Source organism: Oncorhynchus clarkii, chromosome 16 (genome assembly GCF_045791955.1).
Source record: "Oncorhynchus clarkii lewisi isolate Uvic-CL-2024 chromosome 16, UVic_Ocla_1.0, whole genome shotgun sequence".
Classification (NCBI taxonomy): Eukaryota; Metazoa; Chordata; class Actinopteri; order Salmoniformes; family Salmonidae; genus Oncorhynchus; species Oncorhynchus clarkii.
In genome coordinates this window covers 54411103-54436871 of record NC_092162.1, presented here as the reverse complement: position 1 = coordinate 54436871, position 25769 = coordinate 54411103, and the positions used below count along the sequence as shown (strand labels likewise).

The window sequence follows — 25769 nt, the reverse complement described above, 5'->3', positions numbered from 1 at the left end:
AGCTTCCCCAAAATGTAACAAACGGACCAGTTCGTAGCTGGATTCTTCCCCGATCTTTTATACCTTGTCCGGAACATGAAATTTGTTTGGACCTCAAGTTCTGTGAGGTGGAATAAATTCCTTTGTTCTCTATGAAAATTCACTCTGTCTTTTACACTGTGTGGCCATGAGGCAGGGTCTTCTCAGGAATTTACGACCTCTCTCTGACCACAGCAACCTAGTTGAAGGAGGCAGGGAGAGGGGGATGGGAGAGGGAGCTTGCTGTACCCAAATAGGGCAACGGCATGACAACTGCCAAAGGTGCTTCAACAAAGTAATGAGTAAAGGGTCTGAATACTTATGTAAATGTGATATTTAATTGATTTAATTTTTATACATTTGCTACATTTTCTAATATTGTGTGTAGATTGATGAGGAAGAAAAACAGTTTAATCCATTTTAGAATAAGGCTGCAACGTAACAAAATATGGAAAAAGTCAAGGGGTCTGAATACTTTCCTAATGCACTGTATTGTGCACTCACTCAGTAACCATTCGGACAGTCTTCACTCACACAATACACAGTCCAAAAGTTTTCACAACACAATGATTCTTTGGACATGATTTTCTTCTATGAACTTATTTCTGTAAGGGTTTATTTCTGCCAACTACAACATAATGATTCACATATTTTAATGAGTATATACAAAAATATGCATGTCGCACAATGAATCACACAATGAGCATATAGGCCTACAGAAATATATAAATACATACAGTACACATTATGGTTCCCTAACAAAGTAATATTATGTGTGTAATTTTTTCATTTTACTACATAATGATATGCTGTTATACTTACAAGTTTAACAATATCATCACATATTTTAGATATGCTAAAGTCAGACAGTCGAATATCTGGTACAATTTCTCAAACTTGTTACATCCAAAAATGACCTCAAATGGGAATCTAAATAATCGTTGGGGGCAGGTCTGGTTTGAAATAATTCAGTCTTTAATTTATCCAAGTGGAGGGGATAATGAGTTTTTCAAACTGTTACTTTATCTCATCACTTTCTTCAGTAATTAGCAATTATGCAGCCAAAAGGATTTGAAAGATATAGGTGGCCCTGACCCCACAACACACTGTTATCAATCAGAGATCCTGAGGTGCTGTAGGTGTCAGTCATTAGTAGGCCAAATTCTAGGTCATAGTGTCTGTTAGGTAGACCTGAAGTAAACACTGTACAGTCCGGCTAGTTAGTGAACCAACTCTACTGTACAGTACTTGTCAAAAGACCTTGGTCTCCCAATCACAGCTCCAGCAGCTGCTGGTTTTCTGTGTCCCGATTGGTTGATCAGGATTCTGACTGAGAAAACACAGCAGAGCACAGGACCATGTAAAGTTCACATTGGTAAGCTGCCATTACTAACATGCCACTGTTACAATCAAATCAAATGCTTTCAAACCCCATACTGGTGGCAGCTCGGTTAGGAGCAGTTTAAAAACACATCCAGAAGGTGTTTTGTGGTATATTGAATAATGTTGTTTTTTTTATAGGGGTTGGGAAATGTTGGCAGGATGTTGTGCCCTATAACAGAATACACAGAGCAGGTAGAAGGGGTACCATTTTAAAATAGAGATGTGACTATCTCATCAATAACATCATACCTTACTTCATGATGTTAAGGAGGAGGAATCTTTGTACAAACAAATCAGTTGACAGGACATAACAGCTCCCTTCACTGCCTTACAATGTTGGAATAATGATTTAAGTTGATAAGTTGTATCAGTAGATCTAGAGGTAGTAAATACACAGATACTGTACTTCTATATATGTACACACATGACTGCATGTTATGATCATGTGAAATCAGCTGTCATTATTATTAAGGCTGGGTTAGACTCTAAAGGGCATAGGGCATGGCTGAGTTCCACATGCCTCAGTACTGACTGGACAATGACATCATACATCTAATACAACAGCATCATAAACTCTACATGACGTCTGTCAATACCACCGTGGTGGTTCATGATAGTTTAAAGCAAATTGAGTAACACTGTCATGAAACATGCACAGATTTAGTTGGCTACTCAGCTAGCTGGGCAACATGCAGAGTGAGATCCTTTGTTGTAGGCTGGCATAACGTCTTATAGGAGAGGCGCCAGGGCATGGTTATGACGGTGCTATAGGTCAGCATTATGATGCCACTGTCGAGTAAAGTGGAACTGTACATACACAGAAACAGTGCTGGTCAATACCTCTACAGGAGTATACATTACGATGTGTTCTAATCACAGGAGTGTGAGGGTGGTCGCCATTGGGAGCATGGGGCTGAGCTTGGGACTACAGGGGAGAATCCGTGGCCAGGTATGGGTGCAGGGGGAGGGAAGCTAGACGGCTGCATGCAAATATATGGGAGCGGTCCTGAATACAGTATTTGGTCATCTGTGGAAAGAAAAGGAAATAGGTCGTTAGGATATGCATTCCAAACAAGGAGTAGGAATTCATCCTTCAACATGTATATTGAATTCATCATTTGTTGTGAATGTAAACAATGCGTCTGATGAGAGAGTTAATGTGTGTTTGCGCCTGTGTGCGTGCGCGTTAGTTACCATGGCATTAACTTGCAGCAGTCTCCTGCTGAATGATGTACAGTCTGCCTGGGTCCTCCACCTCACTGCCACAGTGTCCATCACTCCTGCAGACACACACTACACTGTTCAGTACTGTAGAGTGGGAGAAGTAGCACTGGTAGTAGTAGTAGTAATAATAGAGTAACAGAGGTAGAAGTGGGAGTAATATTAGTCTCTTTGTAATGCTTTTACAATATACAATTGAGACGCTGATATGCTTACCTGTTGTCATTGATGTCTACGGTGTTTCCTGTTCATGAATATAACAGGGAATAGTTAGGATTAGTGTGTATATACTGTACAGTGCCTTCGGAAAGTATTCAGACCCTTTGACTTTTTCCACATTTTGTTACGGTACAGCCTTATTCTAAAATGGATTAAATTAAAAAATCCTCAGCAATCTACCCACAATACCCCATAATGACAAAGGGAAAACAGTTTTTTTGAAATTCTAGCAAATGTATTAAATGTCAATATCAGCAACAATTTACATAAGTATTCTGACCCTAGTATTCTGATCCAAATTGAGCTTTGGTGCATCCCGTTATTATTGACCATCCTTAATACGTTTCTACAACTTGGAGTCCACCTGTGGTAAATTGAATTGATTGGACATGATTTGGAAAGATACATGCCTGTCTATATAAAGTCCCACAGTTGATAGTGCATGTCAGAGCAAAAACCAAGCCATGAGGTCAAAGGAATTGTCCGTAGAGCTCAGATACAGGATTGTGTCGTGACACAGACCTGGGGAAGGGTACCAAAACATGTCTGCAGCATTGAAGGTACCCAAGAACACAGTGTACATCATTATTAAATGGAAGAAGTTAATAACCACCAAGACTCTTCCTAGAGCTGGCCCCCCAGCTAAACTGAACAATCGGCGGAGAAGGGCCTTGGTCAGGGAGGTTACCAAGAACCCGATGGTCACTCTGACAGAGCTCCAGAGCTCCTCTGTGGCGATTGGAGAACCTTCCAGAAGGATAACCATCTCTGCAGCACTCCATCAATCATGGTAGATTGGCCAGATGGAGTAGAAGGCACATGACAGGCTGCTTGGAGTTTTCCAAAAGACAAGCATAAAGGTTGCAGCATCATACTGTGGGGATGTTTTTCAGCGGCAGGGACTGGGGGACTAGATAGGATCAAGGGAAAGATTAATAGAGTAAAGTACAGAGCGACCTGAAAACCTGCTCCAGAGCGCTCAGGACCTCAGACTGGGCGAAGGTTCACCTTCCAACAGGACAACGACCCTAAGCACATAGCCAAGACAACACAGTTGTGGCTTCAGGATAAGTCTCTGAATATCCTTGTGTAGCCCAGCCAGAGCCCAGACTTGAACCCAATTGAGCATCTCTGGAGAGACCTGAAAATAGCTGTGCAGCGACGCTCCCCATCCAACCTGACAGAGCTTGTGAGGATCTGCAGAGAAGAATGGGAGAAACTCCCCAAGTACAGGTGTGCCAAGCTTGTAGCGTCATACCCAAGAAGAATTTAGGCTGTAATCGCTGCCAAAGGTGCTTCAACAAAGTACTGAATAAAGGGTCTGAATATTTATGTAAATGTAAAAAAAATTATACATTTGCTAAAATTTTCAAAACCTGTTTTTGCTTTGTCATTATGGGATATTGTATGTAGGTTCATGAGGGTATAAGGCTGTAAAGTAACAAAAAATGGAAAAAGTCAAGGGGTCTGAATATTTTTTGAACACACTGTATATACTGTACCAGTCAAAAGTTTGGACACCTACTCATTCAAGGGATTTTCTTTATTTTTTACTATTTTCTACATTGTAGAATAATAGCGAAGATATCAAAACTATGAAATAACACATATGGAATCATGTAGTAACCAAAAAAAGTGTGAAACAAAGTACTTCAAAGTTGCCACCCTTTGCCTTAATGAAAGCTTTGCACACTCTTGGCATTCTCTCAACCAGCTTCACCTGGAATGCTTTTCCAACAGTCTTGATGGAGTTCCCACATATGCTGAGCACTTGTTTGCTGCTTTTCCTTCATTCTGTGGTCCAACTCATCCCAAACCATCTCAATTGCTAAAGATGGTTAGGAATTGCGGCAGCAGGTAGCCTAGTGGTTAGAGCATTGGACCAGTAAACGAAAGGTTGCTAGATCGAATCCTGTAGCTGACAAGGTAAAAAGGCAGTTAACCCACTGTTCCTAGGCCGTCATTGTAAATAAGGATTTGTTCTTAACTGACTTGCCTAGTTAAATAAAGGTACAATTAAAAAAAAAAAACATTGTTGAGGTCGGGTGATTGTGGAGGCCAGGTCATCTGATGCAGCACTCCATCACTCCCCTTCTTTGTCAAATATCCCTTACACAGACTGGAAGTGTGTTGGGTCATTGTTCTGTTGAAAAACAAATGATAGTCCCACTAAGCGCAAATCAGATGGGATGGTTAAGTGTGCCTTGAATTCTAAAGATCACTGACAGTGTCACCAGCAAAGCACGCACACACCATCAGACCTCCTCATCCATGCTTCACAGTGGGAACCACACATGTGGAGACCATCCATTCACCTACTCAGCGTCTCAAATAGACACGTCGGTTGGACTCATATTTGGACTCATCAGGCCAAAGGACAGATTTCCACCGCTCTAATGTCCATTGCTCGTGTATCTTGGCCCAAGCATGTCTCTTCTTATTATTGGTGTCCTCTAGTAGTGGTTTCTTTGTAGCAATTGGACCATTGAAGGCCTGATTCACGTCTCCTCTGAACAAATCAATTTGTCACATGCGCCGAATACAACAGTGAAATGCTTACTTACAAGCCCTTAACCAACAATGCAGTTTTAAGAAAAAAAAGTGTTAAGTAAAAAATAGAAAATAAAAGTAACAAATAATTAAACAGCAGCAGTAAAATAACAATAGCGAGGCTATATACAGGGGGTACCGGAACAGAGTCAATGTGCGGGGGCACCGGTTAGTCGAGGTAGTTGAGGTAATATGTACATGTAGATAGAGTTAAAGTGACTATGCATGGATAATAAACAGAGAGTAGCAGCAGCGTAAACGATGGGTCTGGTAGACCTTAGCTGTTCAGGAGTCTTATGGCTTGGGGGTAGAAGCTGTTAAGAAGCCTTTTGGACCTAGATTTGGTACTCCGGTACCGCTTGCCGTGCGGTAGCAGAGAGAACAGTCTATCACTAGGGTGGCTGGAGTCTTTGACAATTTTTAGGGCCTTCCTCTGACACTGCCTAGTATAGAGGTCCTGGATGGTAGGAAGCTTGGCCCCAGTGATGTACTGGGCCGTACGCACTACCCTCTGTAGTTGCCATACCAGGCAATGATGCAACCAGTCATGCTCTCGATGGTGCAGCTATAGAAACCTTGGAGGATCTGAGGACCAATGCCAAATATTTTCAGTCTCCTGGGGGGGAATAGGCTTTGTCGTGCCCTCTTCACGACTGTCTTAGTGTGTTTGGACCATGATAGTTTGTTGGGGATGTGGACACCAAGGAACTTGAAGCTCACAACCTGCTCCACTACAGCCCCATCGATGAGAATGGGCGCGTGCTCGGTCATCCTTTTCCTGTAGTCCACAATCATCTCCTTTGTCTTCATCACGTTGAGGGAGAGGTTGCACAACAAGACCAGGTCTCTGACCTCCTCCCAATAGGCTGTCTCATCGTTGTCAGTGATCAGTGATCACTGTTGTGTCATCGGCAAACTTGATGATGGTGTTGGAGTCGTGCCTGGCCATGCAGTCATGAGTGTTCAGGGAGTAAAGGACACACCCCTGAGGGGCCCCCATGTTTAGGATTAGCGTGGCGGATGTGTTTAGTCCCAGGGTCCTTAGCTTAGCGATGAGCTTTGAGGGCACTATGGTGTTGAATGCTGAGCTGTAGTCAATGAATAGCATTCTCACATAGGTGTTCCTTTGGTGGGAAAGGGCAGTGTTGAGGTGGGAACGGGCAGTGTCCAGGTGGGAAATGGCAGTGTTGAGTGCAATAGACATTGCCTCATCTGTGGATCTGTTGGGTCGGTATGCAAATTGGATTGGGTCTAGGGTTTTTGGGATAATGGTGTTGATATGAGCCATGACCAGCCTTTCAAAGCACTTCATGGCTACAGACGTGAGTGCTACAGGTCGGTAGTCATTTAGGTGGGTTACCTTAGTGTTCTTGGGCACATGCTTTAAAACATGTTGGTATTACAGACTCAGTCAGGGACAGATTGAAAATGTAAGTGAAGACTCTTGCCAGTTGGTCAGCGCATGCTCGAAGTACACATCCTGGTAATCCATCTGGCCCTGCGGCCTTGGAAATGTTGACCTGTTTAAAGGTCTTACTCACATCGGCTACGGAGAGCGTGATCACACAGTCCTCCGGAACAGCTGATGCTCTCATGCATGTTTCAGTGTTACTTGCCTCAAAGCGAGCATAGATGTAATTTAGCTCATCGGTTGATATTGAGATGCGTCTGCAATCTCTGAGGCGGATAACTCTAATGAATTTATCCTCTGCAGCAAAGGTCACTGGGTCTTCCTTTCCTGTGGCGGTCCTCATGAGAGCCAGTTTCATCATAGCGCTTGGTGGTTTTTGTGACTGCACTTGAAACTTTCAAAGTTCTTAGCATTTTCCTGATTGACTGACCTTCATGTCTTAAAGTAATGATGGACTGTCATTTCTCTTTGCTTATTTGAGCTGTTCTTGCCATAATATGGACTTGGTCTTTTCACAAATAGGGCTATCGTCTGATTATCACCCCTACTTTGTCACCACACAATTGATTGGCTCAAACACGTGTGTTATTGTAGAGTTTTAATGTCTTCACTATTATTCTACAATGTAGAAAATAGTAAAAAAAAATAAAGAAAAACCCTTGAATGAGAAGGTGTGTCTAAACTTTTTACTATATTTTTTTCTGACATTCAATTACTTAATTACAAGCTTTTAACCATGGTAAAATGTAATATACAGTAAAAAACAGAACTGTTGGTGTGGGTGATGGGTGAACTGTATGGCTCTGGTACTCACCGTTATCCCTGTCTATGTTGAGTGGGTAAGACTCGAGCATGTCTGTGGGGTTGACTGCTCTGTTGCACAGTCCTGTGGACACTCTGCTTAACATAGACATTAGAACACAGTCACTCCTGAGTCTAATAACACACCAATACAAGTAAACTATTCAAAGCTAAATTTACTTAAAGGATTAATCTATATAAATATGAGTGTGTGAGATGGGACTCACATGTTTGTCTGGACGGAGCTGAGCTGAGAGTTAGGTACGGTGGTCTGTTCTGTGATGGCACTCTGGAACAGGGCATTACAGTAGGTGTTGGCCGGCTCACTGACATGTGTGTAGAAAGGGTTGGTAGGAGAGCACACTGGCAGCTGCTTCGGGCGCACTGGTTTGGCTGCAGGGTAACACAGAGGCCAATCAATCAGTATTACAATACAGAGGTAAATTATGTTTAAAAAAAACATATATATATATATACCACCTGTTACTTAAAATAACTATATTTGACCCATGTCTAAGCGCCTATTTTATCTTCAAAATGTTCTGTGTCATTCCGATCATGTATTCTATTTATCAGTGACTGTCTATGAAGCTCTCCATCCATAAACAGAGGACACGTCAGCACAGTCAGTAGAACTGTATTTGGGGTGGGTGCGCTACCGATCTGTGCTGCATGGGGGCGTCTCAGAGTGTTCTTGGTTCTCATGGCGTCTTTGATGCGGTCCACTTCCTGCTGGTAGCGACGCCTGTCGATCATGGCGCCCTCCTTGGCGTCCCTCAGTGCCGTCTCCAGGGCCTTAACTCTCTCAGCAGTAGACCGAAGACGTTTCTCCAACTTTGGAAGCTCACAGCGCAGATCTGCATTGTCACGAACCAGCTACAGAGAAATACAGAAAGAAAGAGAGAGAGAGAGAGAGAGAGAGAGAGAAGAGAGGAAGTGAGAAGAAATAAGAGTGACACAAGGGAAGAGAGATTTGTTGCCTGAATATTTATTGATCAGGGATGGATAAGGTAAGAGAGGGGTGGGATGAGACTGGGTAATAAGGGGGAAAGGAGATTGTATTAACAACAGGGAAGGAGAGGAGACTGGATACTGACCTTGGCATAAAACTATGCGTTTATGACTCCCCAAATGCTAAATTTACCCACATGAGCAAGTTTTCTTTCAATATTTTTGTGTCCTCTGAATATCTTGTATCACATAAGTATTTTGAATTGAAATGTTTCTTCTCTCATATCCCTTAGCATAAAATCATGATATCATTCAAAGGTAAATATTAGAGGTTGACCGATTAATCTATGGCCAATTAATTTGGGCCGATTTCAAGTTTTCATAACAATCGGTAATAGGCAGTTTTGGACACCGATTATGGCCGATTACATTGCACTCCACGTGGAGACTGCGTGGCAGGCTGACTACCTGTTACGCGAGTGCAGCAAGAAGCCACTGTAAGTTGCTAGCTAGCATTAAACTTATCTTATAAAAAACAATCAATCTTAACATAATCACTAGTTAACTACAGGTGGTTGATGATATTACTAGTTTATCTAGCTTGTCCTGTGTTGCATATAATCGATGTGGTGCCTGTTAATTTCTCATCAAATCACAGCCTACTTCGCCAAACGGGTGATGATTTAACAAGCGCATTTGTGAAAAAAGCAATGTCGTTGCACCAATGTGTACCTAACCATAAACATCAATACCTTTCTTTAAAATCAATACACAAGTATATATTTTTAAACCTGCATATTTAGTTAATATTGCCTGCTAACATGAATTTATTTTAACTAGGGAAATTGTGTCACTTCTCTTGCGTTCCGTGCAAGCAGAGTCAGAGTATATGCAGTAGTTTGGGCCGCCTGGCTCGTTGCGAACTATGTGAAGACCATTTCTTCCTAATAAAGACCGTAATTAATTTGCCAGAATTGTACATAATTATGACATAACATTGAAGTTTGTGCAATTTAAAAGTAATATTTAGACTTAGGGATGTCACCCGTTAGATAAAATACGGAACGGTTCTGTATTTCACTGAAAGAATAAACATTTTGTTTTCGAAATGATAGTTTCCAGATTTGACCATATTAATGACCTAGGGCTCGTATTTCTGTGTGTTATTATGTTATAATTAAGTCTATGATTTGATATTTGATGGAGCAGTCTGACTGAGCAGTGGTAGGCAGCAGCAGGTTCGTAAGCATTCATTCAAACAGCACTTCCGTGCGTTTGCCAGAAGCTCTTCGCTGTGCTTCAAGCATTGAGCTGTTTATGACTTCAAGCCTATCAACTCCAGAGATTAGGCCAGTGTAACCGATGTGAAATGACTAGCTAGTTAGCAGGATGACATCACTCGCTCTGAGACCTTGAAGTAGTTGTTCCCCTTGCTCTGCAAGGGCCGCGGCTTTTGTGGAGCGATGGTTAACGATGCTTCGAGGGTGGCTGTGGTCGATGTGTCCCTGGGGCGAGGAGAGGGACGGAAGCTATATTGTTACACTAGCAATACAATAGTGCCAATAAGAACATTCAATAGTCAAAGGTATATGAAATACAAATGGTATAGAGAGACATAGTCCTATAATTCCTATAATAACTACAGCCTAAAACTTCTTACCTGGGAATATTGAAGTCTCATGTTAAAAGGAACCACCAGCTTTGATATGTTCTCATGTTCTGAGCAAGGAACTTAAACGTTAGCTTTTTTACATAGCACATATTGCACTTTTACTTTCTTCTCCAGCACTTTGTTTTTGCATTATTTAAACCAAATTGAACATGCTTCATTATTTATTTGAGGCTAAATTGATTTTATTGATGTATTATATTAAGTTAAAATAAAAGTGTTTATTCAGTATTGTTGTAATTGTCATTATTGCATATATATATTTTTTTTTTATGAATCGGTATCTGCTTTTTTTGGTCCTCCAATAATCGGTATCGGCGTTGAAAAATCATAATCGGTCGACCTCTAGTAAATATACTGTGAAACCTTTCCTCTTCTTTTGGTTCATGCCAGACTAAAACAGCTAAAAACCAGTCAGATAACACGTGACAACATCTTTGTGAGTATTGTATCACACGAGCACTCACATACAACTCACTCTTTTTCTCTTTCAAACATCTCTCAGATTCATAAAAAATATTGCATGCAAAGAGAGAGTGTTAAGGAAGCATCGAGTTTGTGTCCCTTTAGGAGCCTAATGGATAGTGCCCAAAGCAGAGGGAAGTTTTAGGTTGAAAATATGAAGAAGAAAAAGGGATGCATGGAGGCGAAGGAGAAGCGAGGGCCTGTACCTGTCCGTAACACTCCATCATCTGCAGGGTGTGCTCTCAATGCACACAACAACAATAATAACAACAACAGAAACCCATGAAACAAACACACACAGACACACACATACACACAAACACACATCCATGCCCACACACACAAAACAGCACAAGGACAAGAGGTGAAAAAAGAGTGAGTGAAACAGAGCCAAGAGGAGCCAACCCACTGTGCACAAACTGGTTGAATCAACGTTGTTTCCTCATCATTTCAACTAAATGACATTGAACCAATGTGGAACAGGCGTTGAATTCACATCTGTGCCCAGTGGGAAGGGTAGAGAGTTGACTGTGCAAGAGGGAAAAAGGGACGATGCTAGGTTGTGAGGTGTTCACACTTAGAGCTGGAGAGAGGTTTCTGGTTAGGTTTTACTTTATCAAAACAAGTCAGACAACACGTTTATCCTGTGAGGCTCTCACCTGTTTGTGAACCTTTGTAAGCTGGTCCAGGTTATTCTCAAGAAAGGAAATCTTCTGTTTCTGGGTGCAAGACCCCCCACTATCATCAGGTTCCATTTCGGTACTCTGTGTAAGAATGAAGGGAGGAACAGAGAGAGAGAGGAAAGGGGGGCTTCGTACCCTTCATAGTTATTAATAGGGTTATATTCTGTCTTTCTTTCTCCATCTCTCACTCACTTTTTTAACCCGCGACGTGAGGTCTTGAACGAACAGCTTGCGCAGGTTGTGGAGGGTCTGGAGCTCCCGGGCCTGAAAAACAAAGATGTAGAAGAAAATAAGTCAAGTAAGGAAAAAGAGGGAGAAGGTGCAGAAAATAAGAGCTAAAGCAGAGAGAGAAGAAAGAGGGAGAAGGTGCAGAAAATAAGAGCTAAAGCAGAGAGAGAAGAAAGAGGGAGAAGGTGCAGAAAATAAGAGCTAAAGCTGAGAGAGAAGAAAGAGGGAGAAGGTGCAGAAAATAAGAGCTAAAGCAGAGAGAGAAGAAAGAGGGAGAAGGTGCAGAAAAGAAGAGCTAAAGCAGAGAGAGAAGAAAGAGGGAGAAGGTGCAGAAAATAAGAGCTAAAGCAGAGAGAGAAGAAAGAGGGAGAAGGTGCAGAAAATAAGAGCTAAAGCAGAGAGAGAAGAAAGAGGGAGAAGGTGCAGAAAATAAGAGCTAAAGCAGAGAGAGAAGAAAGAGGGAGAAGGTGCAGAAAATAAGAGCTAAAGCAGAGAGAGAAGAAAGAGGGAGAAGGTGCAGAAAATAAGAGCTAAAGCAGAGAGAGAAGAAAGAGGGAGAAGGTGCAGAAAATAAGAGCTAAAGCAGAGAGAGAAGAAAGAGGGAGAAGGTGCAGAAAAGAAGAGCTAAAGCAGAGAGAGAAGAAAGAGGGAGAAGGTGCAGAAAATAAGAGCTAAAGCAGAGAGAGAAGAAAGAGGGAGAAGGTGCAGAAAATAAGAGCTAAAGCAGAGAGAGAAGAAAGAGGGAGAAGGTGCAGAAAATAAGAGCTAAAGCAGAGAGAGAAGAAAGAGGGAGAAGGTGCAGAAAATAAGAGCTAAAGCAGAGAGAGAAGAAAGAGGGAGAAGGTGCAGAAAATAAGAGCTAAAGCAGAGAGAGAAGAAAGAGGGAGAAGGTGCAGAAAATAAGAGCTAAAGCAGAGAGAGAAGAAAGAGGGAGAAGGTGCAGAAAATAAGAGCTAAAGCAGAGAGAGAAGAAAGAGGGAGAAGGTGCAGAAAATAAGAGCTAAAGCAGAGAGAGAAGAAAGAGGGAGAAGGTGCAGAAAAGAAGAGCTAAAGCAGAGAGAGAAGAAAGAGGGAGAAGGTGCAGAAAAGAAGAGCTAAAGCAGAGAGAGAAGAAAGAGGGAGAAGGTGCAGAAAATAAGAGCTAAAGCAGAGAGAGAAGAAAGAGGGAGAAGGTGCAGAAAAGAAGAGCTAAAGCAGAGAGAGAAGAAAGAGGGAGAAGGTGCAGAAAATAAGAGCTAAAGCAGAGAGAGAAGAAAGAGGGAGAAGGTGCAGAAAAGAAGAGCTAAAGCAGAGAGAGAAGAAAGAGGGAGAAGGTGCAGAAAATAAGAGCTAAAGCAGAGAGAGAAGAAAGAGGGAGAAAGGAGGGTAAGAGAGAGAGGGCCACTCACGACAGTCTCCTCCAGCCCTTTGAGATCCTGCTTGGTCTGCTCATGGCGCTCATGTAGAAATCTGACAGGAAGAGGAAACACATACTCATCAGCAACATCAAAATCAGAACACATTTCTTAACTTTGTTAAACTGTGAAGTGAGTTCACATTGTGTCAGTGTGTGTGTGTGTGTGTGTGTGTGTGTGTGTGTGTGTGTGTGTGTGTGTGTGTGTGTTTGTGTGTGTTTATGTGTGTGTTCAGACTTACGACAGCTCCTCCAGCCGCTCGCTCTTGCTGCTGTCCACGCTCTTCAGACGGTCAAAGTCGGCAAGCACCTGAGCCAACTCAATCTGCAGCTTCTGGTTATGACTGAGAGAGAGAGACCGATAATAATATAATGTTTAATAAAAGAGAGAGAGTGAAAAAGTTGAATGTTGAAGGTTTTTAAAAGTGAAGTGAATGTTTTCATAATTGTTTTGTTTTATCTCATCAATGGCACATAAATGAAGAGGCTTCCAGTAGTTCTGATGACACTGACTCAGTGAGGTCATCGATGATCCTCTGCTTCTCGTTGATCTCATCCCGGAGACGGGCCATCTGCATGTGGTGCAGACCACGGTGAGACTCCTCCCCCTGCTGCCGAGGAACCTTCTGAACCATCGAACAATGAGGAAAATCACACTGCCGGTTTCATTTTATTTCAGTCATTACTGGGTGACATGATTAGCATTATTGGAATCCTTGTTTACCTTGACGTTACCCTCCTCAGTCTCACCCTTCTCTCCATCCTTCTCTTCAAGCAGAGAGTTATCTGTAACATAGAAATAGATCTATAAGATATGTTTTCCCACCTGGGTCCATGAGCCTGGCTGATGTGAGGGTGGATGATGTGTACAGGTGTGTTACCTGAGTCCTGTAGCCTGGCTGATGTGAGGGTGGAGGGTGTGTACAGGTGTGTTACCTGAGTCCTGTAGCCTGGCTGATGTGAGGGTGGAGGGTGTGTACAGGTGTGTTACAGGTATATAGCGATGTGTTACCTGGGTCCTGTAGCCTGGCTGAAGTGAGGGTGGAGGGTGTGTACAGGTGTGTTACAGGTATATAGCGATGTGTTACCTGGGTCCTGTAGCCTGGCTGAAGTGAGGGTGGAGGGTGTGTACAGGTGTGTTACCTGGGTCCTGTAGCCTGGCTGAAGTGAGGGTGGAGGGTGTGTACAGGTGTGTTACAGGTATATAGCGATGTGTTACCTTGGTCCTGCAGCTTGGCCAGCTCCTCGCTGAGGGAGTCGTGGCTCTCCTCCAGCATCCTCTTCTTAAGCTCTACACTCTGCATGTACTCTGTCAAAGACCGGATCTTGGCTTCATGCTGCGAACACCCCAAACAGAGTCACTCAGCTGACGTGGCACACTACACTCCCATCTATACAGTTTAGAAAATGTACAAAGTCTCTAAAGTTTGTCAATGACATGAGGGAAGAATGTTGTCATAGTGTGCAGTGGTAAAGTGTATCTACTGTATGTATACACGGTATCAACATACCCTATGTATTTCTACACATATGCTGTGTATAGTCATTCTAGCAAGTTGTGATATTGATACTGAGGTGCCCAGTAGAGCTGGAGGCTGACCTGTGAGATGAGGAGCTGGCAGGAGGAGAGCTCGCGGCCTGTCTCCTCCATTTTGCGATGACACTCCAGCTGCAGGTTCTCCAGCTGGCGACAGCGCTTCACCATGGACTTGACCTCCGACTTGATCTTACTGATGTAGAGACGGGCCACCGTGAACTCCTCCTCGATCGCCCCGCTGATCTCCACCGGCTACAGCAGAGAGAGAGAGAGAGAGAGAGAATGACAGATTAGAGAAAATGAGGGAGAGGGATTGAAAGAAAGGTACACAGAAAGAGAGATGCAGGGATGAGAAAGGGGGCGGACAGGGTGGATTTTAATGATGGGGCGGTGGCTCCAAAGCTGAAGAGTATACTGTATACAAAACCTCTCTATCTGTCCATCAGTGGTGGCTGGTGGCACTATAAATTGGGAGGTAGGGCTCATTGTAATGGCTGGAACATAATGCATGGAATGGTCTCAAACACATCAAACACCTGGTTTTCAATGTGTTTCATACCATTCCATTCACTCCATTCCATCATTATTATGAGCTGTCCTTCCCTCACCAACCTCCTCTGCTACTAATCTACCTAATTTTTCTACCACTCAGCAGTTCCAGAGGAGAGCAGTATGAGATGTAATTAACTCACCAGCTTGATCTCCCCGTTGCCCACGATGGTGCTGAACTCACTTAGGTCCCTCATCAGGCCGTTGAGGACGTCAGCGATGCGCTTCCTCTGCTGACCACTCACTTCCTGCATGTGGGATAGCTCCGCCTCCAGCTCCATCAGACTGGCCTGCACAGCAGACAGGATGGAAGGAGGGAGGGAGGGATGAGTGGAATAAACGAGAGACATAGGCTACAGATTTACTTATGCAAAAATGTCAGCTAAGTAATGCCACCACGTTGGCAGACCTCTGGTAATTTCAAGTAGAGCAAAGAATCCATACAAGACTTTATAGAAGTTCATAGTAGACTTTCTGTACACTCTATGGCATGTATTTCTATGCCCTGTGGACCCACCATCTTCTGGGCCAACTGGTCGGCCAGCAGCTGGTTCTGCAGGCCCTTCTCCTCCACCTCCTGGCTCTTCTGGTCATAGTTGATGGCCAGCTCCTCCAGGGCCTGCAGCACCTCCTTCACCTCTGTCTTGGCACAGCTGCTCTCCACCTGCAGACGACCCAGCTCTGCCTGCACCTTGTCCCCATCCCCACGAGAAGATGCCAGCAGCTGGAGAGAGAGAGAGAGAGTGATAACGATCACATAAACACAGCCTCACAAACATGATCATATGTAGGAACAGTATACAGACAACACACAATATAAGTAATATTCACACACAGTACACATACAGTACACAACCACACACAAGGCACACACAGATGGCCTAGATTTAGAACTGGCGCAGAGTCATCCCTGCTGCTATGACAACTGATCTATTGAAAGAGATTTGTTGGCTAACTGAAAGGGTAGGAAATGGCTTATACAGTCAAATGTATCAGATTATCACATATATTGGGTATTATATGTAGAGGATTCCAGGCTATTTGTTTGCTTGGTTATAATTCTACTACTTTCTGTATAGACCTAGTGCACATGCACTGACATTGAATCCCCATTAGATGTCACCTCTACCACTACTCCCCCTAGTGTCCACAACACAAAGAGCACTATATACTACCTATATTACCAACATGTTTAGATTCTGGATAATCAAGATTTGAATCACAATACATTTGTGAAGAAGACCTTTGCGTGGCCAAGAGATGCCTGGACAGAGATACAGACAGAGAGAGGAACAGAGATACAGACAGAGAGGGGAACAGAGATACAGACAGAGAGGGGAACAGAGATACAGACAGAGATACTGACAGAGATACAGAGAGAGAGGGGAACAGAGATACAGACAGAGAGGGGAACAGAGATACAGACAGAGAGGGGAACAGAGATACAGACAGAGAGGGGAGCAGAGATACAGACAGAGAGGGGAACAGAGATACAGACAGAGAGGGGAACAGAGATACAGACAGAGAGGGGAATAGAGATACAGACCGAGAGGGGAGCAGAGATACAGACCGAGAGGGGAGCAGAGATACAGACAGAGAGGGGAACAGAGATACAGACAGAGAAGGGAACAGAGATACAGACAGAGATACAGACAGTGAGGGGAACAGAGATACAGACAGAGAGGGGAGCAGAGATACAGACCGAGAGGGGAGCAGAGATACATACAAAGAGGGGAGCAGAGATACAGACAGAGAGGGGAGCAGAGATACAGACAGAGAGGGGAGCAGAGATACAGACAGAGAAGGGAACAGCGATACAGACAGAGATACAGACAGAGAGGGGAGCAGAGATACAGACAGAGAAGGGAACAGAGATACAGACAGAGAAGGGAACAGAGATACAGACAGAGAAGTAAACAGAGATACAGACAGAGAAGGGAACAGAGATACAGACAGAGATACAGACAGAGAGGGGAACAGAGATACTGACAGAGATACAGACAGAGAGGGGAACAGAGATACAGACAGAGAGGGGAACAGAGATACAGACAGTGAGGGGAACAGAGATACAGACAGTGAGGGGAACAGAGATACAGACAGAGAGGGGAACAGAGATACAGACAGTGAGGGGAACAGAGATACAGACAGTGAGGGAACAGAGATACAGACAGAGATACAGACAGAGAGGGGAACAGAGATACAGACAGAGATACAGACAGAGAGGGGAACAGAGATGCAGACAGAGAGGGGAACAGAGATACAGACAGTGAGGGGAACAGAGATAAAGACAGAGAGGGGAACAGAGATACAGACAGAGAGGGGAACAGAGATGCAGACAGAGAGGGGAACAGAGATACAGACAGAGAGGGGAACAGAGATACTGACAGAGATACAGACAGAGAGGGGAACAGAGATACAGACAGAGAGGGGAACAGAGATACAGACAGAGAGGGGAACAGAGATACAGACAGAGAGGGGAACAGAGATACAGACAGAGAGGGGAACAGAGATACAGACAGTGAGGGGAACAGAGATACAGACAGTGAGGGGAACAGAGATACAGACAGTGAGGGGAACAGAGATACAGACAGAGAGGGGAACAGAGATACAGACAGTGAGGGGAACAGAGATACAGACAGAGAGGAACAGAGATACAGACAGAGAGGGGAACAGAGATACTGACAGAGATACAGACAGAGAGGGGAACAGAGATACAGACAGAGAGGGGAACAGAGATACAGACAGTGAGGGGAACAGAGATACAGACAGTGAGGGGAACAGAGATACAGACAGAGAGGGGAACAGAGATTCAGACAGTGAGGGGAACAGAGATACAGACAGTGAGGGAACAGAGATACAGACAGAGAGGGGAACAGAGATACAGACAGAGATACAGACAGAGAGGGGAACAGAGATGCAGACAGAGAGGGGAACAGAGATACAGACAGTGAGGGGAACAGAGATACAGACAGAGAGGGGAACAGAGATACAGACAGAGAGGGGAACAGAGATACAGACAGTGAGGGAACAGAGATACAGACAGAGATACAGACAGAGAGGGGAACAGAGATACAGACAGAGAGGGGAACAGAGATACTGACAGAGATACAGACAGAGAGGGGAACAGAGATACAGACAGTGAGGGGAACAGAGATACAGACAGAGAGGGGAACAGAGATACAGACAGAGAGGGGAACAGAGATACAGACAGAGAGGGGAACAGAGATACAGACAGTGAGGGGAACAGAGATACAGACAGAGAGGGGAACAGAGATACAGACAGAGAGGGGAACAGAGATACAGACAGAGAGGGGAACAGAGATACAGACCGAGAGGGGAACAGAGATACAGACAGAGAGGGGAACAGAGATACAGACAGAGAAGGGAACAGAGATACAGACAGAGAGGGGAACAGAGATACAGACAGAGAGGGGAACAGAGATACAGACAGAGAGGGGAACAGAGATACAGACAGAGAAGGGAACAGAGATACAGACAGAGAGGGGAACAGAGATACAGACAGAGAGGGGAACAGTGTGTGTCCGAGAAAGTTCACCTCATCCTGATCCAGCATCTGCTCCTTCAGTTTCTCAACCAACTGACACTGCAGATTGATCTCATCATCCTGTGGAGACACACACTATGGTCACTCGGTTTACTGGTGGAAATGAATTGAGGACATTGTACTGTTTGTTTTAAAGGATACTAGTCTACTTTGTTTTTTTGTATACAGTGTGTGCATGTGTAGATCTCCATACCCCCCAATGAGTATGTGTGTGTGTGTGTGTGTGTGTGTGTGTGTGTGTGTGTGTGTGTGTGTGTGTGTGTGTGTGTGTGTGTGTGTGTGTGTGTGTGTGTGTGTGTGTGTGTGTGTGTGTGTGTGTGTGTGTGTTTGTGTGTGTGTGTGTGTTTGAACAGGCACCTTGTCGTCCAACTGCTTGTAGAGCTTGCGGATCTCCTCCTCGTATTTCTGACGCTCCTCCTCGGAGATACGCACCACGATGGAGGAGGTGTCGTTGTCCAGGATCAACACGGGGCTCCGCTCCTCCACCGACTCCAGACGCACCACGTCAGCAGTGGTCCTCTCCATCTCAGGAACGTTCTCCCCTGGAGGAGCATGAAGAGTGGAGAGGATGGAGAAAGGAAATGATGGGTCAGCAGCCTATGTCAGCTCTTAAGAGAATGGACACACATAAGTGTGCTGACACGATGTGCCTTGTTCCCCTCCTTAGGTAAACAGAGTTATAGGCGTATCAAGAATATGCAAGGCAAGCATTTTGCAAGGCAAAGTATATTAAGACTGTTGTCACGACTTCCGCCGAAGTCAGTTCCTCTCCTTGTTTGGGCGGCGTTCGGCAGTCGACGTCACCGGTCTTCTAGCCATCGCCGATCCACTTTTCATTTGTTTTGTCTTGTTTTCCCGCACACCTGGTTTACATTCCCTCATTATTTGATGTGTATTTAACCCTCTGTTTCCCCCCCTGTCTGTGTGTGGAATGGTTTGTTGTTACGTGTATGTGCACATCAGACTGGTTTGCGCCGGGTTATGTCAACCCGTATTTGTTTATTTTTCTTAGTGCCGGGTGTCTGTTCGCCATAATAAAGGGCTCCGTTTGCTACCCAATTCTGCTCTCCTGCGCCTGACTTCAGTGCGGCCAGTTTCGCATACCTTTACAACTGTAAATTAATCAACATTGTGAAAAATACTGTAATTAACAAGAATCAAATGTAATAAACTAGGAATGTAATTATGACCTATAGAATGTTTCAATCCAGTAAACTCTTTTTATCTCTCAGTAAGTCTAACCGTTCCTCCAGCGGTTGAGCTCAGCCTCCAGCCTCTGGGTGGTCTCCTTCATGGTCTTGTTCTTCTCCTTCTCCTTCTCGTACTTCCTCTTCCACTGATCGGCCGTAAGCTCCAGGTTGACGGACGCCGTGTTCCTGATGGTCTTAGCACTGCGAAAGTAGAGCGAATGCAGTCACAGATTGGGCGGCAGGGTAGCCTAGTGGTTAGAGCGTTGGACTAGTAACCGAAAGGTTGCAAGTTTATATCCCCGAGCTGACAAGGTACAAATCTGTCATTCTGCCCCTGAACAGGCAGTTAACCCAACAGAGACAGCCTAGGCTGTCATTGAAAATAAGAGTTTGTTCTTAACTAACTTGCCTAGTTAAATAAAAATGAATTATAGTGGGGATAATATAATACAGGTTTATACAGTATATACTGTCTATTTATTCTGGAGCAATAGATTATGAATACGGATTTAGGAAATACTGATTCAAAATCCTTTGACTAGGGCCGTTTTTGAGTAGAACTGTGAGCAGAGTGTAGAACCTGCTAAATGAGTACATTATCAGTGTAGGGAGAAGTGTTTGTTACCGTTGTCCGAACATCAGGGTGGATTTGGTTTCGGCATCGTTGTAGCTGGAGGGGGAGCAGCAGATGAACATGGTGGTCCTACAGTTTCCCCCCAGAGAGTCCTGCAGAATACGGGTCATCTTGCTGTCACGGTATGGCACGTGAGTTTTCTGCCAAATAAAACAGAGGAAGAAGAGATACAGTGAGTAAGAGAAGGGGAAGTAGGAGTACAAATGCAGCATTCAGTTAACCTTGCTGGCAGAGTAAGGCCAGGAGAAGGTTGGCATTGGTGTGTGTGGTGAGTAGTGAGTTGGCATTGACTAGGCTTCAGATGGGTTGGCACTGAGTTGTGAACCTTCATTAGCAGGTCCAGGGGTTGGGTTGGGTTGGTGGCTTGGAGATGAATGTGCTGTAAGTTGATACAGATGGATGTGTGGAGGTGCTGGGATGAATGATAAGTAAGGTGGACGGCTGTGTACTGGACTCACCGTCCCTTCGGCCAGAGCAGATATCACGTTGCCCAGAGCGGACAGGGACTTATTGATGTTTTTGGCCTCATCAAGGACGGCGCCCGCAGCACCGGTTTTGCTGACCTGAGAGAGAGAGAGAGCCAGAGAGAAACAAAGAGAGAAACAGAGAGAGAAACAGAGAGAGAGTGAAACAGAGAGAGGGAGAGATGGAGAAACTTAATTACCGACTGTGACTTAATGACCCATGGAAAGGTCACTAAAAGGTCACTAAAATCTGTCCTTCTGGACATAGCTCCATACATCATCTCTTGGTTCTGAGAAATGCTGCTACAATGGAGTATACAGAGGAGAAATGGCTTTAGCGGTCCATAGTCTCTCTCACCTTAGCCCAGCCAGGTAAACCAGACAGGCAGACAGACAGGTCTTACCTTCTCACTACCAGCCAAGTCCACCAGATAGAGTTTCCCACACAGCTTCTGCTCTGTCTCCGTATGCTCTTGCTTGATGTTGATCAGGAAGATGCTGTGACTGCGAGAGCTGTGCTCATTCATGTCTATGGGGAGAGAGAACAACATGGAGTCGAATGAGCATCTTTGCACAAAATAAGCCTATAGTGTATTAAGGGATTTAAGTGTGTTTTGTTTATTTTGATGGGCAGAATCAATGTTTTTCTGGATCAATAATGCAAGTTTCTCACTGATATACGATGCAAATGAGAGTACGCAATGTACTCTATAAAAACCATTTCAGGATAGGACCAATATCGGAGTCATTCTCCTGATGCGACATACAGTGCCCAGAATAAAGGCTCATGTTAGTAAGCTGCTCCTATCTTATAGTACCAACTCCTTTTCAGCAGACCTGAGCCCATTACAGTGTTATGACTATGCTACAGTGAGTCAGCATTACATTAGCCAGCAGACACCCAGTTGGACCCTTGTAATTGAGAAGGTCCTCCATATACGTAGAGATACTGCTTGTAAGTAGAATACAAGTGGGAAGAAGTGATACTATATAAGCCATAATGAGTCACATGGCTGAACTGTCACCAGACACTTCACTAACCATGCAACTCTCCTGCTAGCAGAAAAACATGGCACTGGATTATCTTCTTAGATGGATAGTGGTGGAATGAAACATTCTGAAGGCTTACTGGTCACGGCAACATGGCGGTTGTTTTTCCCCTCGTCAATGACATCCATGACCTCATCAGGGCTGGACACAAAGCGCTCAGTGCAACCCTACATCACAAGGAGTGGGGAAGGGGGAGACAGGGATGGTAGAGGAGTGAGATAATAAAGGGTTAATAATGAATATGCAAGCTCCTTTTTTATTGGAAAATCTAATGCACAGTTATAAACAGATGTTGGGGTAGTTAGGTATGGTTGGCCTTGGTAAACCCACCTTTACATATGGGATCTTGTTCTTATCCTCATGAACAGCCAGGTTAGTCTTGGTCACTACAAGATAAATAAATAACCTTTAGAGCAGACAGTCTTTGAAGAAGATTTGGCTCAGTAATGGCATTGGATGTGGACTTGGTATATAACATTTTGGTAAACTGTGTACAAACCATCCAGGAGATCACGAATTTTGTCCATATAGACTTCAAAATATGAAACCTTAGAAGAGGAAAGAGAAAAGATAAGATAATCACAATCAAAAGTCAAACATGCTGTGGCTTCATGTAAGAGCAATACTTAATGCCACTGAGTCATTGTGGTATCATCCTAAATTTGGTTGAGGAGATGGAGATGAATCCAAACCTTGATGTGGAACTCCAGGTTCTCATCCATGCCAAAGATATGGTTGAAGATGTCCTCTGCAATCCTGGGGATGATGCCCATCTGATTGGGGTCATGCAGTTTTCCCTATAAAGACATACTGTGCAGTCAGTCTCTGGTGTTTAAAACCCTCGTATCATTACAAGCAGTGTTTTTCCAAAAGGATTTACCAGAGGGGGTACAAATGCCCCCAAAGCAAGATCCGGGGTATTACATTTTGATTGAAACCAAACTGAAGCCATATTTATGCTGATTTATGGAGTTATTTCATAATGCGAAATCATCACTTTTTAAGAAGATAAAAAGTATTTTAAAATACTGGATTATGTATATTCGTTTTTCTCATCATTGTAATGACTCCCACTGTACCTCCATGGTGTGAGTCTTCCCAGAGGCAGTCTGTCCATATGCGAAAATAGTGCCGTTGTATCCACCCAGCACATCTATATAAACAGAGGGAAACCAAGATCATTTGAGGAAATTATACAAATGAAAGAATTTCTTCAGGCCTTCAAGTCTGAAAATAAGAAAAACACCAACAACATTTAATATGAACACAGTTATGGGAAACAACGGCAGCAAGTAATACTGTGTGATGTCACCGACTGGTTTAATCAATTGATGAGTCAAAACCCCATGTCGATTTCTCTTTTATCTCTCTACACCTCCATAGTCTGCATGTGGATGTTGTTCTGCCATTGTTGACCGTATCTGGTCCTTACCCTTGACAATTTGCTTAGCACAGGCATTGTAGACCTGCTCCTGAGTGGTGTTGGTGGGAAAAACCCGGTCGAACACATAGGACCGCCCCTGGGAGACACAAAGACATTAGGTCATTTTGTAAACCAAAAATGGTAGCTGTAACTACACAGACCAGGATGAAGCAAGATATAGCCTAGACATAATGAGGGACATTTTCTTGTCTCCAATTGTCTTTCCAATTAGCATTGTTATTTCATGTAAACTGTATATGCCAAACAAACAAACAACAATGGAAATGCAATCAAGTTTGTTCTTGGTTCCTTATTTATGGATAGTGGTAGACAATATATGTTTGTCAATCACTGAATCAATTAAAGGGACAGATGAAAAGAGGTCAGAGACAATAAGTACCAAAACCGTAGAGAAATAATCCCGTTTCCAAAACGTCCTAGGATAGAGTTTGGAGGGCATAGTGTTTAATCTGCGTGCCTACCAAAAAGGTTTAGAATCATCTCACAACGATGTGATCTTAAGTGCAACCCTGCTTGTCACTTCACCACATGCTAGTCTTGTAAGCCTTTGGGAAATGATGTCATATAGGTTATCATTGACTGAAGCAGATGACGCATAACCAAGAGCTTGACTCAGACTGGATTTTAACACAGCAGGTATGGAAAATATGGAAATCATTCAGAATGCATATAGGATCATTCAAACTTGCAATGTAGGCCTATAATATATTGAATCTCAATCCTTTTAGAAAAACAGAAGAGTATCTGATCACTAGCACTACAGACGCATCCCCATGACAAAATCATTGTCCACAGAGTCAGTCTGGCACAGAGGAGAGTGGATCCGTTCTAAACAGTAGAATGATATTGATCCTCTCCTCCATGTGCAATAAGAGAACAGGTTCTTGGCCCATTGTTAAGAATTATGACTGAAGAGGTCAGCCTAAGGTTTCCATGAACATCCTTAGCTAAACTCTAAATGAATCCACTCTGTCCTGGCCCTGATCGAACCATGAAGACTAGTAGGCCTGTCTGAAGAGGGACTGATTAAGCGGCACTGTGTTTAATGAACTGGCATTGATCTTGGGCCTACATTATCTACATTCCTTGTACATACATCTAATGTACCATTGTCATTACCTACGAACCAACTCATTACAACACGAATAACAGCAGCCTGAATGTTTTATCCTGAACATCTCCCCGATAATCAAAGCAATCGTGTAACGATTATAAGCGCGGAAATCGACTCTGCCGCACGAGCATGCTTTTGCGGCACAGTCGATAGCGCACCGGACCTCGGGCTAGAAGGTCGAGGGTTCGAGACCTGCTCCCTGCCTGTTTCATAACACTGGTGTTATAGACAGGCTAGGTTGATCATCCAAATAGGCGTGTAGTATCTTCAGCCCGTTTTCATGTATGTTATTCATAGCCTAAGCAGGGAAAAGGTTCATGTAAGTTGGTGTCGATTATGGGGGCCGATGTAACTGCAGAAAATAAAACGTGACCAGTAAATGAGCCTACACTGAGCCGACTGCACTGAATAGAATCACATTTGCCTTTACATGGTTGGGCTACGCAGTAATAACGATTGTAAATAATCAGGTAGGGCCTAATTTCAATCACAAATCATTGTTATTATTGGCAGTCCAAACGAAAACATAACAGGTTAATTATAACAGGTTAATTATTTATTAATGAGCATATGAGAAACAAAGCGCCTTACCCCAACGTTGACACTGTCATCTCCTTGAAATGTAGGGATAAATTGATCCCCACGCAGAATCTCCGATTGATTCAGGGGGCGAAAGCGACACAAAACTTTGATATTACATTCTGAGGTTACATCGGCCATTGCGCAAATTCAATGGATGGGGTTGGAATAAACTAATCGAGAATCAGATTAAAGCAATTTGCAGCCCGTCGATCGTAAAATAATGAATGAACGATCTGCTAAGATGCAACCAGAAACGTCCTTAAACGGATGTCTTAAAGGTAGAACAATATTTCAACTCAAGAGGTAACGCTTGACAGTTGACAACAGATAAACTACAATTTAGAGGCCAAAAATGATGCTTCGAGCATGTCGCAGCAAAAATAGGCCATGTAAATTCTGATTAAAATCGCAATGGGTTACATCCTTGTAAGAATATATAGATTTTTTGCTAAATTCCTCCTCTGGCTAAATCTTGAAAGATGGACGTAGTCACGGATGTTTTTCTCATATGTGTCGTTGTCAGATAGATGGCGGCACAGTCGGTCAGGCTGGTTGAAGGTGAGACTTCTTTACTGTGTGGAGCGTAGGGCGTGGTCTGCCTCTTCCCTTTAAAGTGGTACCCGCCTCAGCATCCATATCATCCAGGCA

General features: G+C 43.7%; 1 protein-coding gene across 5 annotated transcripts; it reads right to left on the bottom strand.

Annotated features, from left to right (window-relative positions):
- Positions 1 to 334: 334 nt before the first annotated feature.
- LOC139368748 (kinesin heavy chain-like) lies at positions 335 to 25704 on the bottom strand. Of its 5 annotated transcripts, none has more exons than XM_071108057.1 (30): positions 25131 to 25358; positions 23414 to 23501; positions 23061 to 23134; positions 22674 to 22778; positions 22481 to 22529; positions 22312 to 22367; positions 22061 to 22148; positions 21336 to 21460; positions 20926 to 21030; positions 20459 to 20607; positions 19886 to 20034; positions 19001 to 19185; positions 18635 to 18703; positions 15596 to 15802; positions 15222 to 15368; positions 14593 to 14781; positions 14212 to 14329; positions 13717 to 13778; positions 13506 to 13618; positions 13235 to 13336; positions 12988 to 13048; positions 11564 to 11635; positions 11348 to 11452; positions 10895 to 10915; positions 8263 to 8479; positions 7831 to 7996; positions 7617 to 7702; positions 2839 to 2866; positions 2596 to 2681; positions 2292 to 2428 (listed from the first exon to the last, which is right to left on the bottom strand). In XM_071108057.1, exons 1-29 carry the CDS (start codon positions 25257 to 25259, stop codon positions 2603 to 2605), a joined length of 3144 nt encoding a protein of 1047 aa, XP_070964158.1. In that variant the 5' UTR covers positions 25260 to 25358; the 3' UTR covers positions 2292 to 2428; positions 2596 to 2602. The 5 variants fall into 5 exon arrangements, with proteins under 5 accessions (XP_070964162.1, XP_070964161.1, XP_070964158.1 ...); XM_071108058.1 differs by having other exon boundaries at positions 7617 to 7699; XM_071108059.1 differs by having other exon boundaries at positions 13506 to 13615.
- Positions 25705 to 25769: the final 65 nt, after the last annotated feature.